The sequence below is a fragment of the Vulpes lagopus genome, chromosome 7, assembly GCF_018345385.1.
Source record: "Vulpes lagopus strain Blue_001 chromosome 7, ASM1834538v1, whole genome shotgun sequence".
Lineage (NCBI taxonomy): Eukaryota > Metazoa > Chordata > Mammalia > Carnivora > Canidae > Vulpes > Vulpes lagopus.
The window spans coordinates 18897929-18916950 of record NC_054830.1 but is presented as its reverse complement, the minus strand read 5'-3'; the positions used below and the strand labels follow the sequence as shown (position 1 = coordinate 18916950).

Genomic DNA, 19022 nt, shown 5'->3' with positions numbered 1-19022 from the left:
GTTTTACACATTTATAGTTAAAGCTTCACCATAAACTATTCCACACCAAAGAAAGTTCAAGGACCAGGAACTGCATCAACTGCTTAATCAGCCAAATTTTAAACTTCTATCACCAAAATATAATCATTCTAAAAAGTGGAATAAAAGAAAAAAAGAACATTTCTCATAGAAATGAATGTACTTTAACAGCCTTAAAAGCATTCTTTATATGCTGCCTGGGAACTTCCCTTAGATACAAGTATTTATGTTATGATAAACAGTCTTGCTTGGGTGCTTGGATGGCTCAGTTGGTTGAACATCTGACTCTTGATTTTGGCTCAGGTCATGATCTCAGGGTCAAGATTGAACTGTGTCAGGCTCTGCTCTTGGCAGGGAGTCTGCTTGGTTCCTGCCTCCCCCCCCCCCCCCCCCCCCCCCGGTCCTTTCCTGCTGCGTGTACTCTCTCTCTAAAATAAATAAATCTCAGGGGATCCCTGGGTGGCTCAGAAGTTTGGTGCCTGTCTTTGGCCCAGAGCGTGATCCCGGAGTCCTGGGATCAAGTCCCGCGGCTCCCTGCATGGAGCCTGCTCCTCCTCTGCCTGGATCTCTGCCTCTCTCTGCATATGTCTCTCATGAATAAATAAAATCTTTAAAATCAATCAATCTGTCTCAGTCTGTCTGCATTTGGCTCAGGTCATGATCTCGGGGTCCTGGGATTGAGTCCTGCATGAGGCTCTCTCCTCAGTGGGGAGTCTGCTTCTCCCTTTCCCTCTGCACTCACCCCAGCTCATGTCTGTGTGTATGTGCACGGGGGCACTCTCTCAAATAAAATCTTTTAAATAAGTAAATCTTTAAAAAAAAAAAAAATCTTGCCCATGGCACACTGTCCTGAAAGCCTCTCTTAGTCTTACCTTGCTGTCCTTTTTTTTTTTTTTTTTTTTTTTTTTTAATTTTTTTTTTTTTTTTTTTTTATTTATTTATGATAGTCACAGAGAGAGAGAGAGAGGCAGAGACACAGGCGGAGGGAGAAGCAGGCTCCATGCACCGGGAGCCTGATGTGGGATTCGATCCCGGGTCTCCAGGATCGCGCCCTGGGCCAAAGGCAGGCGCCAAACCACTGCGCCACCCAGGGATCCCTTACCTTGCTGTCCTTAGTTCTAAAGTACCAGAAAGAAAATGAGATTTAGAAGAAGCAGAGGATGTGCCATTGTCCTCTGAAGTATGTGATCCAGAATCCATAGCAAGGGGGCCAGGGTGGCTCAGTCAGTTAAGTGTCTGCCTTCAACTCAGATCATGATCTCTGGGTCCTGGGATTGAGCCCCAAACCAGGCTACTGCTCAGCAGGGAGTCTACTTCTCTCTCTGCCCCTCCCCACTGCTCATTCTCTCTCAAACAAAACTTTTTTTTTTTTTTTTAAGATTTTATTTATTTATTCATAGAGAGAGAGGTAGAGACACAGGTAAAGGGAGAAGCAGGCTCCATGCCAGGAGCCCGATGCGGGACTCGATTCCGGGACTCCAGGATTGCGCCGAGCCAGAGGCAGGCGCTAAACCACTGAGCCACCCAGAGATTCCCTCTCTCAAATAAATCTTTTTTTAAAATTTTTAAATTTTATTTATTTATGATAGGCACACAGTGAGAGAGAGAGAGAGAGGTAGAGACATAGGCAAAGGGAGAAGCAGGCTCCATGCACCGGGAGCCCGACGTGGGATTCGATCCTGGGTCTCCAGGATCGCGCCCCGGGCCAAAGGCAGGCGCTAAACCGCTGTGCCACCCAGGGATCCCCCTCAAATAAATCTTAAAAAAACAATCAATAGCTAAAAAATAAGGAACTCTCAAACATTTTTTGCATAATTATCTTAAATGATTTTCGTGCTGGGAGATCCCTGGGTAGCTCAGAGGTTTGGCACCTGCCTTTGGCCCAGGGTGTGATCCTGGAGTCCCGGGATCAAGTCCCGTGTCAGGCTCCCGGCATGGAGCCTGCTTCTCCCTCTGCCTGTGTCCCTGCCTCTCTCTGTCTCTGTCTATCATGAATAAATAAATAAAAATCTTAAAAAAAAATGATTTTCGTGCTGAAAATTAACAAAGCTCATAACATTCCTAGGCTCCTAGTAAGTCAAAATAAACATCAATTGAACCTAGAAGAATGAATTTGGCCTGGTAGGTTTGTTATTGATGTTAGACCAAGCTGTTTCTGCAAAAGGCAAAGAAATACACTATTTCTTACTCATGCCAGGCAGAAATATTCCAAGGAAAGAAGAAAAAAACGGCAAATTTGTGAAATAATTTCTTACTGGTCCCTAACTTTTCGTTATTGCGCAAAGGCTACAGAATTATATATTGCTGATCCTCATTATAATGGATTCCGTATTTGCAAATTTGGCCACCCACTATTCTAACTCCCAATCAATACTTGTGGCACTTCCAAGTCATCCATGGACATGTACAGATTTGAGTTGCTTGATGCCCATGTCCCAGGCTGATACTCTGCTTTGTTTCAGCTTCCATAATGTAAACAAGGGTCCCTTTTCGCAGTCTCTTTAGTGTCAAGTTTTCCACCGTTTTCTATTTTTTGGTTAGTGATTTCACTATTATATATTTTTATTTTTTTTATTTTATTTATTTATTCACAAGAGACACAGAGAGAGAGATGCAGAGACACAGGCAGAGGGAGAAGCAGGCTCCATGCAGGGAGCCCAACGTGGGACTCGATCCTGGGACTCCAGGATCACGCCCTGGGCCAAAGGCAGGCTCTAAACCTCTGAGCCACCCAGGGATCCCCTATTTTTTTTTTTTAATAAAAATTAAGCTCTATGCCCAATATGGGGCTTCAATTCATGGGCCTGAAATCAAGAGTTGCATGCTCTACTGATGAAGCCAGCCAGGCACCCCAGTGATTTATGTATTTAAAATGGCCCTCCAAGTGTGGTGCTAAAGTTCTATCTAGTATTTCTAAACACAAGGAGGGATCCCTGGGTGGTGCAGTGGTTTGGCGCCTGCCTTTGGCCCAGGGCGCGATCCTGGAGACCCAGGATCGAATCCCACATCAGGCTTCCGGTGCATGGAGCCTGCTTCTCCCTCTGCCTGTGTCTCTGCCTCTCTCTCTCTCTCTCTCTCTCTCTGTGACTATCATAAATTAAAAAAAATAAATTAAAAAAAAAATAAACACAAGGAGACTGATATTCCTCACAGAGAAAATACGTATGTTAGAGAAACTTCATTCAGACACGACTTACAGTATTGTTGGATGTGAGTTCACAGGTTAATGAATCAACAATATATATTAAATAAGCCATCTCTAAACCAAAATACCACCTAAGACAGATTACGTACTGACCCTTTGTAACCAGAGGCTCACAGGAACCTAACTTTTATTTTTCTAGGAATGATGGTTTAGTATGCAGTATTCTATCTGCAGTGACTTTATAGACCATAACAACCACCAATAAAAAGGATGGACTATTTTTTCTACAGAGTAGGAGAAGTTCTACACTGAGCCAGACCCCATCATGTGACTCAGGTCCATGCTTAGTAACATAGTAACTGAAAAGTTAGTCATCAGAGTAACTAAAGACAGTTACTATAAAAGTACTGTTAACAGTAACAGATATAGTACCATAGTAACTAAAGACAGTTACTCTAAGAGTTCACATATCAGTGGGAGGGCTAAACTAAAAAAATTCAAACAGGATGATAAGCTCAAGTTCTGATTAAAAAACGTTAATTTTAAAATATTTTAAAGACCTCAACAAGGGGATCTGCTAAGAATACTGCACAATTTGGGAACCTCAGACATTCTACTTTGAAAACCAGCCTTCTTATGGTAGGCACTTCTATTTTCCTAGAGAAGCCAGAAATACAGGGACACCTGGGTGGTTCAGCGGTTTAGTGCCTGCCTTCAGCCCAGGGCATGATCCTGGAGTCCTGGGATCAAGTCCCACATTGGGCGCCCTGCACGGAGTCTGCTTCTCCCCCTACCTGTGTCTCTCATGAATAAATAAATAAAATCTTAAAAAAAAAAAAAAAAAAAAAAAAAGAAAAAAAGCCTGAAATACAAAAGCAGTTTCACGGTCGTTCATTCTTGTTTCATTGCCAGCGTGGAGGCCCCTAAAAGTCAGCTAGAGCACTGCTCTATGCTGCTCCATGCTGCTCACTTCCTCTGCAGGCGCCCAGGGCCACAGGCCAGCAGAGTACTCAAAGGAATAACCTGCTAAACAGGCAAACTTTCCTAAACTGACAACTCCTGTAGTATTTCCTGTATCTTCTACTCCACCTGCCCACTGCTGCCCCTACCTGAGCTCAGCTCGGTCTTCCGTCCTCCCATTACCATTCTTTCCCTCCAACATTCTAACCTGTGCAGTTCTTGCTACCAGGCAAAGCCCTAAGTAACTTATTTTATACTTATCTGAGTTTTCAAAGATTCTGGCACCTGGCCTCAAGAGCACTTTCTCACCCACCTCTCTCCTGCCAAAAGCCTTTCAATTCAACCAAATGAACCTGGTGACAAGGCCTTGTCTACATTCAGCATTCAGAATCTATTTCCATGTTTGCTCGTGTGATCGCACAGCCTGGAGGGCTAGTCTACCACACCTTTCCCCCAGTTTTCTACCAGACCCAAACATTTCTTCTTCTTCTTTTTTTAAAAAAGATTTTATTTATTTGGAAGAGATTGACAGAGCACAAGCAGGGGGGAGGGGCAGAGGGAGAGGGAGAAGCAGGCTCCCTGCAAGGAGCCCAATGCCAGCTGGATTCCAGGACCCTGGGACCACGACCCGAACTGAAGGCAGATGTCCAACTGACTGAGCCACCCAGGCACCCTGGACCCAAACATTCTATCCCTCAAGAATCAGCTCAACTAAGATCTCCCTGGAACCCTTCTTTATCCTCCACCTAAAAACCTCTCTTAAAGAAGCTTCCTTCCACATACTTTTTTTTTTTTTTAAAGTAATCTCTGTTCCCAATGTGGGGTTTGAACTTACAACTCTAAGATTAAGACTCACGTGCTCTACCAACTGAACCAGTAAGGCACTCCCCTACCTTTTCCCAGAGACATTCTGCAGAACCTCTTTCAACAAGACCTCTAATAATGGAGTCTTCAAGGGCAGCCCGGGTGGCTCAGCAGTTTAGCGTCACCTTCAGCCTAGGGTGTGATCTCGGGGTCCTGGGATCGAGTCCCACGTCAGGCTCCCTGCATGGAACCTGCTTCTCCCTCTGCCTGTGTCTCTGCCTCTCTCTGTGTCTCTCATGAATAAATAAATAAAATCTTTTTTTTTTTTTTTTTTAATGGAGCCTCCAAACATAAAAAGGCACATTGGTAGAATGATGAACATGTCCAAAGTGGCCTACGGGGAAAGCAGGTGGTGGATGTGGCTGGAATAAATAAGGGCTAGAGAAGAGATTGCCACCGGAAAGCAGGTAGTGCCCAGTATACCAGGCTCCTAGCTGGCCAGTCTGAGGAGTGGGGAGTCAGGAATAGTTTTCTTGACAGGTTTCTCAGGTTTCAAATTTCATCAAATCAAAGGGTAGCCAGATCATGAAGGAAGTGTTTTTACTGATACATCCTCACCAAATAAATAAACAATTCAATAAAAAGGAACTGATTACCATCTAATGGCTACTGAAAGAATAAGACCTGCTCCCTGTAGTTAAGGAGTTCTGAAAACTCAATTCCATTTATTCATAAGAGACACAAAGAGAGAGGCAGAGGGAGAAGCAGGCTCCATGCAGGGAGCCCAATGTGGGACTTGATTCTGGGACCACGGGATCATGCCCTGAGCTGAGATGCAGACGCTCAACCGCTGAGCCACCCGGGCGTCCCAGAAAACTCAATTCTACACTGAGCTTCAAAGCCTAATTATAAATGGTAATTTACCTCTGAACCAAGATGAAAAAACCCCACCCGAAAGATGGAAATATACTTCACTGGCTGAGATGTTAATTTGAGGTAAACAATAGTGTGAGAAAATGATCGAAGCCCTAAATCTGTTGTGCCTACTAGACTGCTTGTTACAACTGCTGTTTTCTCTTACATCGCTCTCTGTGATGGTGATGGGAAGGCCGCGCAGCATGATGGTCTTACTCTCCCTCTCATCACTGATGTCATGTCTGTAGTCATGCTCGCCATAGTCACCATCTGAATGGTAGCCATCTTCGGATCGGTCACTGTTCCTTCTTTCACGTTCTCTCTGATTTATAATAAAATTACAATTAAAATCATGCTGAGTTTATACCCTTTGATCCAGTCCCTCCACTCCTAGCAATTTATCTTTAGGAACAACAGAAAGGGTATGGGAACTCCATGATAATGTTCACTGTAATGTTTCTAAATTGGGGGTGGAGGGGGGTGGGGTTAGAAGGGCCATAACCATTTATTTCAGAAAGAATGGTTTAACAACTGACTGTACAGTACACTATCACACTGAAATACCACTAACTGTTACAATATGAAGGTTATATGCATGGAAAAAGAAAAAAACCCTGCATAATTACACGGGCAACACAATTATTTCTAAACAAAGTTGTTGTTTACATATAGATAGGAACGGGGCAAGAAACTATGCTGACCAAACTACAACTTTCAGAAGCAGCCTGAGGCACAGGTTTGGTATATTATTATGCTCTGATTGCCTCATCTTTAAAATGGAAAGACACCCACCGGTAAGGGATTGTAGTGAGAGCTACATGAGTTCATTTAAGTCAAGTGCTCAAAAGAATGCCTGGGGAGCCCTATGTAAATCCTGGCTAGAGTTTCTATTACCACGGGTTCAGTTTATCTTTGAGGATTAGAGTCACCTCAGCAGATTTCAGAATAATAGAGGGTCTGAATTGTAATACTCAAGAGAAGAGTTCCAAACTTGACATCCTTACTTCATTTCTAGGATCTTAGAAGCTTTCTGCATGCAATATATAATTCTAACTACTCCATACTGGGTACTAGACCACTCACCTCTGGGCTGTCATAGTCTCGGTAGTCGTCATATCTGTCACCTCTCCGATCATCACTAGATCTTTTGTAGTCTGAGTCCCTCCGCCTGCTTCTGGATTCACGCTCATCTCGGTCATCCCTGTCTATGATGGAACCGTACCTTCCACTACGCTCTGTTCTACTCACTCTGCCAGGGAAAATAATTTTCATTTAATCTAAAGTAAGTCACCATTTATACCTTTAGAAAACATGGTTGAAAATATCACCCCCCGCCCCAGAGCTCGGTGTATAAGATATCCAAGTAGTTTTATATATCCCTAAAATTTATCACCAGATTCTAGTTTACAAAGACAACCACTAGGAAAACATCTACACCCCTAAAGGCAAAGATAACTTTCAGGAAATCATGCTAAATATGAAAACATGAAAAAAAAAAAAAAAAAAAAAAAAAAAGAAAACATGGCCACCACACATTTTTTTTTTTTTTAAAGTGAGGTTGGCCAAGTTCATCCTGTGTATTACCAAACCTGTAGTCTACACATATCATCCCTCTTATCCCTGATTCAGATCTTGCTGATCAAAAATAGGAAGAAAGTAATTTTTAGCATTTCACCCCATCTCAGAGAGAATGTGTTCTCACTCATCTACTCTCAAGGGTATCACACTACTGGGAAATGGACTAACAACCTGGATGAATTAAATTAGTTTTTTTCCCTTATCGGGCAGTTAACCAAGTTCATTTGTCAGACATAACCAGTACCAACAGAAAACATTATTTCCTATAACATCTGGTTTACTTTTGGTTACTGGACAACAAATCTAATAACAAGAGGCTTAAACCCATTTGACTACAGATATAGTTCTTTCAAAAATTGTTTACCAGGTTCATAAAACAACTGTGTAAGGACAAGACAAAGGAAAGGCTTAGAAGGGCCTAGTTAACAATTTTAACTTGTAATGTTAATGTTACATCCTCACCAAATAAATAAACAATTCAGAGTATACAAATTTAATAAAAAGAAACGAATGAAATTAGTAGTTAGGACTATTTCATAATGGGAAGTATGAGGATGAGAAACCCTAAAAGGGTAAATGTTAATTTACTAAGTCATTTGGAACCACAGACTGCTAACACAGCATTAAAACAATGACATTACATGGCAAGAACACCTCCAGAAACTCTTTGGGCCATCAATTTGATTTATCACTAGCACCAGACTCAATACTAAGAAGGTGGCCGAATAAGGTCTTGTATGTAAATCAAACAGTTTGAGTGGGAGAATCCACAGATGACATAGCAGCCAAATGTTCTCATCTTAATTCTCTAGTAATTTTTCAATTCATTTATTTTTCATGTAATCCATGGTTCAAAGCTTCTACAAATCAGGATCATCTTGCTACAGAGGGGACAATAACAAGAACTTGTGTTCACTGATTGCTTGCTATTATGTAAAGTGACAGACTTGTATGATCTCCTGGCTTCTACATAGGCTGCTTTCCACACTGGGAACCCTCAGTGACCCACTCCACTCTGCCCTCCTTTGCCTAATTCTTACCTACCCCCAGGATTCACCTTAGAGGATACTTTCTCCAGGAAGCTTTCCTAGATATTTCCAGGAAAGTACATGCTTCCTATGTGTTCTAACAGCACCCTTGACTTCTTTTATATAGCACAGTTCACAAGTACTTCACTTCTCTCATTAAACTGCATGCTTTAAAAAAAATAAAAATAAAAATAAACTGCGCGCTTTTAAAAGCAAGGCTCATGAAGGCAATAACAATACTTGGCACAAAATAGATACTCAAGTATTGATAAACAATTAAAAAAAATAGTTTAGTCCCTGATTAAATGTTGAGATTAAAAACACATACAGTAGTAACTTACCGTTTGTCTGAACCCATTATCCTACTGAAGATGTACCACACTATTCCAAAAGGTCCAAATTTTGTTTTTTTCTAGGAAACAAAAGAGATTGGTTGCTGAAAATTTGAGATTATTTAAGTCAATCTTTCTATAAGCTAGGACACTACCGAGGTTGGAATTTCATCAAACTAATAACAGTGATTATCCAAGGTGGGGGCAGAAGGATTAACTGTCATGAAAAATCATAGTAAGATTTTGTTGAAACGAACACAGCAGGAAGATGAACCACACTTTAAATATTACAGTCCCTATTCAATAAGAATCCTTCCCTTCTACTTTAGGATTACAAAGCAAAAAAAAAAAAAAAAAGGGCAGCGATGCAATCAGCAGATTGTGTTCTAATCAAATCAACTCCAAGGGGGTAGTTGGTGGTTAAAACTTTAATCAAAGCGTCTTTATTAATACAAGGAGCAATATAAAATTCACAATTTTCTGATGAAAAGTTTAAATCTTTCAGAAGCCAGGATGCTGCGCTGATTGAAATCTACTCCACTTATAACGCAACGGCTGGTCCAAAGCTATTTCAATGAGACAAGAGCAAACCTCGACACGACTTAATTCCTCACTAACAATAACCACCACTAACCCTTGAGGCTGCCAGCTGGGCCCCGCAGCGCCCTGGCGGTGATAAAACAACACACAGCTAGACCGCGTTCAATGCGTGCAAGCTCTGAGAAACTACTTTCAGCCGACCCTGGCGCCTGTTACAGAGTAGGCGCTCAACGAACATTTGCTGAATTATAAATGAAAGAGAACCACCTGGGAGAAATAAGGCCCTCGGCAGAATCTCTAACGCCGCCCCTTGTCGCCCCGGCAGTGCCGGGACCCACCTTCGCGGGGTGTTGAGGCCGAGATGGCGGCGCCACAGCCTGCGCGACGGACTCAGGCGTCCGGCTTTCCCTTTATGCCTGCACACGCCCCTCCTGACCCCCAAGAGGCTCCCAGCCTGCAGATCGGCCTTCGCCCAACAATCTCCCGGAAAGGGCGGATTCAAGTACAGCTGAGGGGCGATGGCGGCTAGAAACTGCCGGGCGCCCCTGAGGAGTACCCGAGGGACAGTCGACGGCTCCACATTCAGTTGGGCTAGGGAGTCGGAGACGCGTCCCGGCAGACGCACAGTCAAGAGCACGAAAGAAGCGGGTCTCGGGTGGGGCACGAGGACGCCCTCCGAAAGCTGACAGCGCAGGCTGCGAGGAGGGGCGCGGCCCTCCAATGCCTCGGGTAGCTAGCTACTTGAGAGATGCGACTGGGGCTGATCGGCTGCTGCCCGAGGCTGTCAGGAAGGCTGCACAAGTCCTGCCTCAAAAGCAAGAACCGCGGGGCGCTACGGGCGGATGCTGCACTTACCCCCAGGAAAGACCAAAGTGGCAGAAGTAGCGGTTTTGTGCCCCAGAACCTCCAACTGGGTACGGCCGCCTCACAAAATGGCGCCTCGGTCGACGGCCGTCTCCTACCCACAGTACCTCGCGCCTGCCACCTCCCCCACACCACCCGCCTCCCGAGGAGGCATCCAATCCGCGACGGTGTCTGGCTACGCGAGGACTGCTGGGAAGTGTGGTCGCTAAGGCGTCCTGTCACTCACTACGCCCTGTGTTAATTTCCTGCGTATTTGTTTCTTTCTTTCTTTCTTTCTTTTTTTTTTTTTTTCAAAACCAAGAGTGAAGTTGCCAGTCTGCCATTTGCAGACTCTGATTAGAGCTCTTACCTTTATCGGTAATTCTTTGCCTTTGCTACAAGAGTACAGTTTTTTTCCCAGACACAATGTAGAATATCTCGTTTAATCTGGTTTTAAGAGAAGTCACTTTAGTTGACCGAGTATTGTATTATTGAACTCTAGATTGTTGGGCTAGATGCCTTATAAATATCTATTTTTTATTTTCATAACCTATGAGATGGTTATTAAACCCATTTTGCAGGCGAGGAAAATGAGGTTTATGGAAATGAGAATTCTTAAAACAAAAACAAACACCTCTGTACCCAACATGGGGCTAGAACTCACAACCCCGAGATCAAGAGTGGTATGCTCTACTGAGCCAGCCAGGCGCCTCCAAATTAAGAGAATTCTTGAAGGCAAGTCTTAAGAGTGTCACTCAATTGATATTCTCTAGCCTAAGGCAAAGGCTCAGGAAAGTTGTTTTTTTTCAGGGTTAACAGTATTTGGATGTCTAATAGCATCTCAAAGTTGCAGCCAAAACTCAACCGTATCTCCTCCACAGCCTTCCTCAGCTCATAAATGGCAACTTCCTACTTCCAGTTACTGAGGACAAAAACCCTGTAGTCATCCATGATTTTTTCCTTGCATCCAATCTGTCAGTAAATTTGTTGACTCTATCTTCAAAATATATCTAGGATCTGACCACTTATAGCTGCCTCAGTTGCTGCTCACCTAATCAAATCCATCATTGCTGTCCTTGTTCGAGAGATAGTAGTTCAGGCAGAGTTAACAGTAATGGAACTGGGATTTGAGCTAATAAACGTGATTTCAGAGTCCACGCTCTCAATTACTAGAATGTAAACTCCAGAAGGGGAGGGAAGTATCTCTTTAGTTCACTATGTATCCCCAGTGGCTCTACTGGTGCGTGGCACATGGTATATACTCAATAGATATCTGCTGAGTAAACAAATTAATCCACCAACAAAGAAAGCTAAACGTGTAACATTTGGGGTGGAAAATGGCAAGGATTCTTGGGTAATTAAGAGGTATTTCAGACTGGGACTGGTCAGTGACATGGTAGTATTCCAGTGCCTCTAGTTAGCATAATTTGCCCTTTGGCATTATTTACAGAGATATTTTTAGTGAACTGGTCTTTCAGGTCACATATACAGACAAGAAGAATGAGACCATGACAAGGTAGAGGAAGATACCAGTTATAGAAAACTGCACCATATTCTTTCTCAAAGAGAGATCTTTCAAGAATAAGTGGAAAGGGGATGCCTGGGTGCCTTAGTGGTTAAGCATCTGCCTTAGGCTCGGGTCGTAATACTGGGATCGAGTCCTTCGTTGGGCTCCCCTCAGGGAGCCTGCTTCTACTTCTGCCTATGTCTCTGCCTCTCTCTGTGTGTCTCTCATGAATAAATAAATAAAATCTTAAAAAAAAAAAAAAAAGTGCTGGGGCAGTCCCGGTGGCTAAGCGGTTTATCCTGGAGACCCAGGATCGAGTCCCACATCAGGCTCCCTGCATGGAGCCTGCTTCTTCCTCTGCCTGTGTCTCTGCCTCTCTCCTTCTGTATCTCTCATGAATAAATAAATATAATTTTAAAAAAAGTGGAAGGATGTCAGTGAGTAGATTCTAAACCAGAAGCTTCAAATATATTGGAAAATTTTTTTCTTGGAAAAGCAACCAGGAAAAATGTTCTTTAAGCATATTCTAAACACTGGAAACTCTTTGGGTAATCAAAAAACAATCCTTCACAATGGAAAGGTAGAAATTTCTGATTTTGGAACAATGGATAACTTCCTTTCTCTCTTCCTCTCTCCTCCTCTGTATGCATGTATTTATGTCCGTTCAGGCTGCTATAAAGAAATACCACAGGCTGGGTAGCTTATAAACAAAAAAAATTTTCTCACAGTTCTTGAGGCTGAGAAGTCCAAGATCAAGGTACTGGCATGGTCAGGTGAAGGCCCTCTTCCAGGTTGCAGACTTCTTATTGTATCCTCATGAGGTAGAAGAATCTAGGAAGCTCTGTAGGATCTCTTTTACAAGAGCACTAATCCCATTTATGATGACTCCATATTCATGAGCTTAATTATTTCCCAAAGCCTCATCTACTAATACCATTCATTACCTTTAAGAATTAGGATTACCAGGGATCCCTGGGTGGCGCAGCGGTTTGGCGCCTGCCTTTGGCCCAGGGCGTGATCCTGGAGACCCGGGATCAAATCCCACGTCGGGCTCCTGGTGCATGGAGCCTGCTTCTCCCTCTGCCTGTGTCTCTGCCTCTCTCTCTATCTCTCTGTGACTATCATAAATAAATAAAAATTAAAAAAAAAAAAGAATTAGGATTACCAAAAAAAAAAAAAGGATTAGGATTTACAGGGGCACCTGGGTGGCTGTGGTTGAGTGTCTCTGCCTTTGGCTCAGGTCGTGATTCTGGGGTCCTGGAATCAAGTACTGCATCAGGCTCCCTACAGGGAACCTGCTTATCCCTCTGCCTCTCATGAATAAATAATTAAAATCTTAAAAATAAGAAAGGATTACAATGTATGAATGTGGTGGGGAGGGGACACATTCAGATCATTGCACTATCTATACATACACATAGTTCTACTTTTTCATGTGTGCATATATGTATTTATATATAGTGTCCAATTTACGGGGAGGAGATATATGTAAAACCTCCATCATTAGAAAAAGTAAAAGTATGCAACCCACAGAAGGTACCCAAATATGTTTAATGAAATTTAAAAGTTAAACATAGATAGGGTCATTGTAAACCCTGTGATGGATGTCGTAGATGCCTAGAATCCAGAATCTGCTAGACTTTTTTTTTTTCCTGAACCTGCTAGATTTAATGGCCACTAGAAGTTGATTGCTTTGTCAGGCAGCTGATGTGGGTCTGGAAAAGTTTAACAAGTTCCATAGCTAATAAAGAAAACAAAGACAACAAACAGTTGTTTTTTGTTTTTGTTTGTTTTTTGTTTCTTTAAAGTTTTATTCTTAAGTAATCTCCACACCCAACATGGGGCTCAAACCTTACAACACAGATTCAAAAGTCGCATGCTCCACCAACTGAGCCAGTCAGGCGCACCTGTTTTTTATTTTAAATAAAGCCATGTATGTTCACTACAGAGAAAAGTTTTTTTTTTTTTAAATTTTTTTTATTTATGATAGTCACAGAGAGAGAGAGAGAGAGAGAGAGAGAGAGAGAGAGAGAGAGGCAGAGACACAGGCAGAGGGAGAAGCAGGCTTCATGCACTGGGAGCCCGACGTGGGATTTGATCCCGGGTCTCCAGGATCGCGCCCTGGGCCAAAGGCAGGCGCCAAACCGCTGAGCCACCCAGGGATCCCCAGAGAAAAGTTTTTTAAGATTGCTTTTCCTGGGGGCGCGTGGGTGGCTCAGTGGTTGGGCATCTATCTGCCTTTGGCTCAGGTCATGATCCTGGGGTCCTGGGATTGAGTCCTGCATCGGGCTCTCCACAGGGAGCCTGCTTCTCCCTCTGCCTGTCTCTGCTTTTGTGTCTCTCTTTAATAAATAAAATTTAAAAAAAAAGACTGCTTTTCCTAATCTTCTGAGGTTAAAAAAAAAAGTTGTTAAAGAAATGATGATTTTACCTTTTTTTCCTTAATTTTCCACCACTTGGCAAAATAAAAAAACTAGTTCACTTGTTTTGATCTCAGGCTGGGAACTATTGCTCCAGAATAAGTAAAGACTTATGTGAGAACTATTTTTTTTTTTAATTTTTTTTTTTTTTAATTTATGATAGTCACACACAGAAAGAGAGGCAGAGACACAGGCAGAGGGAGAAGCAGGCTCCATGCTCCGGGAGCCCGACGTGGGATTCGATCCTCGGTCTCCAGGATCGCGCCCTGGGCCAAAGGCAGGCGCTAAACCGCTGCGCCACCCAGGGATCCCTATGTGAGAACTCTTACCTATACAAAGAAACTAATTTTTGTCAAGATAGACTTTGATGAACTGACATATATGCAATCAAAATTTAATTCAGCAAGTATTTTCTATAGACCTATGAACAAGGTATTATTCACTCATTTATTGGGTGCCTACTGTGTTAGGCCCTAGGGATATAGTAAGGAAAATTATCCAAGATCTCTGCCCTTATGTAGCTGGCATTCTGATCAAAGCCTCAGGGAACTGCCCAGGGACATTGCAGGGTAGCACACTTTTCATATCCATCCCCCTTCCCTTTTTTAAAACATTTATTTGAGACAGAGAGAGAGAAAGCACAAGCCAGTATAGCAGCAGGCAGGAGAGAGAGAAGTAGGCTCTTTGCTGAGCAGAGAGCCTGATGTGAGGCTCAATCCCAGGATCCTGGGATCATGACCTGAGCCAAAGGCAGATGCTGGGGGATCCCTGGGTGGCTCAGTGGTTTGGCACCTGCCTTCAGCCCAGGGTGTGATCCTGGAGTCCTGGGATCGAGTCCCACGTCAGGCTCCCTACGTGGAGCCTGCTTCTCCCTCTGCCTGTGTCTCTGCCTCTCTCTCTCGCATGAATAAATAATATTAAAAAAAACAAACAAACAAAGGCAGATGCTTAACTGATTGAACTACCCAGGTGCCCCTCCTACTTTCATCAATACCCAAAATACCGTCTTAAAAATGTATGGAATAAATTAGACCTTATTTCCAACAGCAAAATTTCCATATAAGTGGCAAAATAAAGCTAGGAAACAAAACTAGGTAAACTAGCCTGAGGTTTGAGTTTAAACACTTTCTTAGGAAAGGTGCTGACAATACTTGCTGTACTGTTTCTCATCACATCAGTAATTGCTCAACACTCATCTTTTTTTTTAAAGATTTATTTATTTGTTTATTTATTTATTTATTTATTGAGAGAGAGAGAGAGAGAGAGAGAGAGAGAGAGGCAGAGGAGAAGCAGGCTCCATGCAGGAAGCCTGACGTGGGACTCGATCCCGGGATCCCAGGATCATGCCCTGGGCTGAAGGCAGGCACTCAACCGCTAAACCAACAGGTGTCCCAACACCCATCTTCCTCAGTCGACTAAGTCCCATGGGCACAGAGGTCAACACTGATCTTGCTATAGCCCTGGTGAAAGTAGAGTAAGTTCTCAAAATATTCATAGAATGACTACTTAATAACTCAATGATGCTTCTGCTGGGCAGCCAATAACTGGTGTTAACTAAGTAGCCCATAATGGAGTCTTTAATAGTATTTGATGTGTTCCACAGTTACTCTAGGTCCAAATGGATAATGCAAATTTAGAAGGAAAACCTGGTCTGGGCAGTTTAGGACAAACCTGGACCAGCTGTCCAAAAAAAAAGTATTCTGATGCACTCAAAAAAAAAAAAAAAAAAAAAAAAAAAAAAAAAGATGCACCAGAGAGTCCAATGGCCCATCCTCTGTAAGCTGGACTGCTACTGATTTTGTTTTCTCTTTGGGAGGGGTAAAAAGAGTTATTAAAGATTAAGAAGAAGGGATTATATCTGGACACAGCATGGCAAACCATTTAACTTCACATTTATCATTCCTGTTGCTAGAAATGTTTTCTCCCTTTATATCTCCCACCCCTCACTGCCCATTCCCTCCAAAATGCTAATACCTCTATGCTATTGTACAGAGCTGTTCTTGGTTCTGCTAGTGGGCCAATTCTGGCCTGCAACCTGTTTTTTTTTCTTTTTTTAGATTTTTATTCATTTATTCATGAGAGATACACAGAGAGAGGCAGAGAGAGAAGTAGGCTCCACACAGGGAGCCCGATGCGGGATTTGATCCAGGGATCTGGGGACCCTGGGATCACGCCCTGAGCCAAAGGCAGACACTCAATTGCTGAGCACCCAGATGTTCCTGCAACTTGTTTTTGTAAAGAAACTTTTATTGGAACTCAGCCACCATCACTTGTCTATATGTTGCCTATGGCTGCTCTCTCACTACAGTCACAGGGCTGAATAGTTTCAACAGAGATCATCTGACATGTAAAGTCTAAAATATTGACTCTGGCCCTTGATGGGTCAGTTTACAAACTCCTACTTTATACCATCAACATGCTCTTTTAAACCTACAGTTCTCTTTCTTCCTAACAAATATTCCTCCAGAGACATCTGAAAAGTGCAATTCCTAGTACTATAATATGTTACCTGGAGAAATTATTTTTTGAAGTTTTAAAGGTTTATTTCTTTGAGAGAAAGAATGAGTGAGCAAGTGCGGGCTGGGGGAGAGGAGAAAGAGAATCCACAAGCACACTCTTCACTGAATGCAGAGCCAGACGCAGGGCTCGATCCCAGGACCCTGAGATCATGACCTGAGCTGAAGCCAAGAGTTGGCTACTTAACTGACTGAGCCACCCAGGCACCCCATTTTTAAAAGTTTTAATAGGTTCATAAGATATAGTCCTTTTAACTGCAAAGAATTAAAAACAACTCTCACTTTTGAAGCAAACCCTGTGAAATGGTATGATTGATATGGTAGAAAATTAAGAAAGATTTGAAAGGTGTCTAAAGACACCTCTTTAGAGAATTTTAGCCAAGGAGGGAAGGAAAACCTGGGGTAGTGGCTGGCTGGAGGGGAGTGACAATTCTTACTATGCATTCATTGTGGTGATCATAACATGATGCATTGAGTGCCCAGCAAGCACCCAGAAAAAGAGCTGTCACACTACCCCTTCCAGCAATGGGGAAATCAGAAGAGGACTTTCAAAGGTCTAATAGTAGTAAACCAACATATAGAAATATGTTCAGCCTCAGCAGTTATCAAAGAAGTAGCAAACAATGAGATGCAGTTTTCATTAATTAGATTAGGAAAATAATTTTAAAAATCTGACAGTACTCACACAAAGCTAGAGTGCAAAGATCACTGTAACACATCCACTCACACTGAAGGCAGGTGATGTTTCAGGGCTCAAGGAAGCACTTCTGCTATTTCACCGCCACCTCAAATGGGCTGCACCAAGGTGCTGTGTCCCTCCTACCATAAGCCCCACCCCAACCCATCTATGGGAGAAAAATATAACCACCAAAAAAAAAAAAAAAAAAAAAAAATCACATTGAAAAAAAGTTTATTTAAAAAAGTTCTAGCAGCAAGAACAGTAACAAAACAAAAGGAGAGACGGACAAACAAAACAAGAAGGAGGTTGTGTCCTATGGGACTTGTCTCCATTCTTTAATCTAGTTCTTTATACCGAGCAAACATGACTCTTCGCACAGCATCTCGGTAAGTCTCGTTGGACTGTCTCTTGCTGGTTCTTCCTGGAGCCCCCACACTGGGCCCCCTCATCCGGCCTTCAGTCTGTAACACAAAGACAAACAATGAAGTGGGCTCTATGAATTCATTAGCCCATTAGCCTCGGGGCTGGCCTTTGATTAAGCATTTTTTGACCAGTAAGGATCAGGATTTGGGGGAATTTTTTAGAATGTTTAATTAATAAACAAACCCAAGATGATTAAGGAGGGTGGTGATGCCACAACTTCATGATAGAGGATTCCATAGCAGACTATGAAAAGTCAGTCTCCTTTTTCAAAGGTGGACCAAGCCAACACAAAATGGGCAGTGTTCCCTCTTACAACCTTTGCTCTATTCTCTACCCGAATAGTAGAGGCAAAGACCTTCATGAGAACCAGGACTAACTTCATGCTCCTCAAATTTTAGCCATTTTAGCTCCCCTGATGATAATGCCTCTCAGAGATGCTTTTGTATCTTTTATTGTGGGCTCCCTGGTTCTTGTTACCAAACAATTCATCAGCTCAAACTGCCTGATTCCCATACTGCCCCACATCTCACTCCATGTAAGAGTAAGATGAGCCCCATTCCCACTGCCAACCATAATTACAAAGAGCCCAGAATGCCTAGCTATCATCTAGTAATCAAGACTGATGGGCTCCTTCAGCTCCTGTGTCCTTCATCAGCAGTGGAGGAAGCCCAGCTAAAAGGCAAAGACACAACTCCGAGCCACAGAGTGAGAGAAAGTTCAGTATATTCCAAGTTCATGCCACCCCCAAAAGATGGAAACCATTTCACCTCCTCTGCTGAAGCCAATCCGGGATGGCCATACCCGAGGCCTGCCCCCTTCCTCCAGCCAGCAGTCTGTTGGACACAGCCTCCTTTGTTGCTACTGTCGATTCCTTCTTTACCAACAGGTTTGCGATCACTGCAAAAGGAGCAGACGTACTTCTATACCATTACTTTCAAAGTGACCCATTTGTGAACCTAATAGGAACCTCTGTCCTCTTGATTTACATTTGCTTCCTCCTAAGTATATTAAACAATATTTCTGAATGCCTGCTAACAATGCAACAGGCTTTTGTCATGGGGATAACAGAGATGCCCCAGATCCAACCCTGTTAATGGGGAAGGACATGAGAAGGATAGTATGTCAACGGATGCTTATAAGACAGTAAAGAGCTCAGCTATGGATGTGGCACCACAAGACATCTCCTATGGAATTACATCAGAGAAAACACAAACCCTGCAGGGGCATCACCAAAAACGACAAAATCCAACAAGATGGCACATCTGAACTGAAAAAGCAGAAGAGGAAAGGGGCCACAAAGAAGTGAAAGAATAC

At 42.9% G+C, this 19022-nt stretch overlaps 2 protein-coding genes across 7 annotated transcripts in view; both read right to left on the bottom strand.

Annotated features, from left to right (window-relative positions):
• RBM5 (RNA binding motif protein 5) overlaps positions 1-10299 on the bottom strand; it is a 29006-nt gene extending 18707 nt beyond the window's left edge. Inside the window, exons 1-4 of one of the 2 annotated variants that reach the window (XM_041762189.1) lie at positions 10176-10299; positions 8790-8860; positions 6926-7091; positions 6009-6164 (exon numbers count right to left, since the gene is read on the bottom strand). In XM_041762189.1, the coding sequence (XP_041618123.1) occupies positions 6009-6164; positions 6926-7091; positions 8790-8806 (339 nt within the window). In that variant the 5' untranslated portion in view covers positions 8807-8860; positions 10176-10299. Of the gene's footprint in view, positions 1-6008; positions 6165-6925; positions 7092-8789; positions 8861-10171 lie in introns of both variants that reach the window. The other variant, XM_041762190.1, reaches the window with a different exon arrangement.
• A 7206-nt stretch (positions 10300-17505) lies between these two features.
• The window catches only part of RBM6 (RNA binding motif protein 6), a 122104-nt gene continuing 120587 nt past the window's right edge, over positions 17506-19022 (bottom strand). For all 5 annotated transcript variants that reach the window (XM_041761443.1, XM_041761446.1, XM_041761445.1 and 2 more), the window contains 2 exons: positions 18476-18605; positions 17506-17746 (listed from right to left, as the gene is read on the bottom strand). In XM_041761443.1, the coding sequence (XP_041617377.1) occupies positions 17621-17746; positions 18476-18605 (256 nt within the window). In that variant the 3' untranslated portion in view covers positions 17506-17620. The remainder of the gene's footprint in view (positions 17747-18475; positions 18606-19022) is intronic.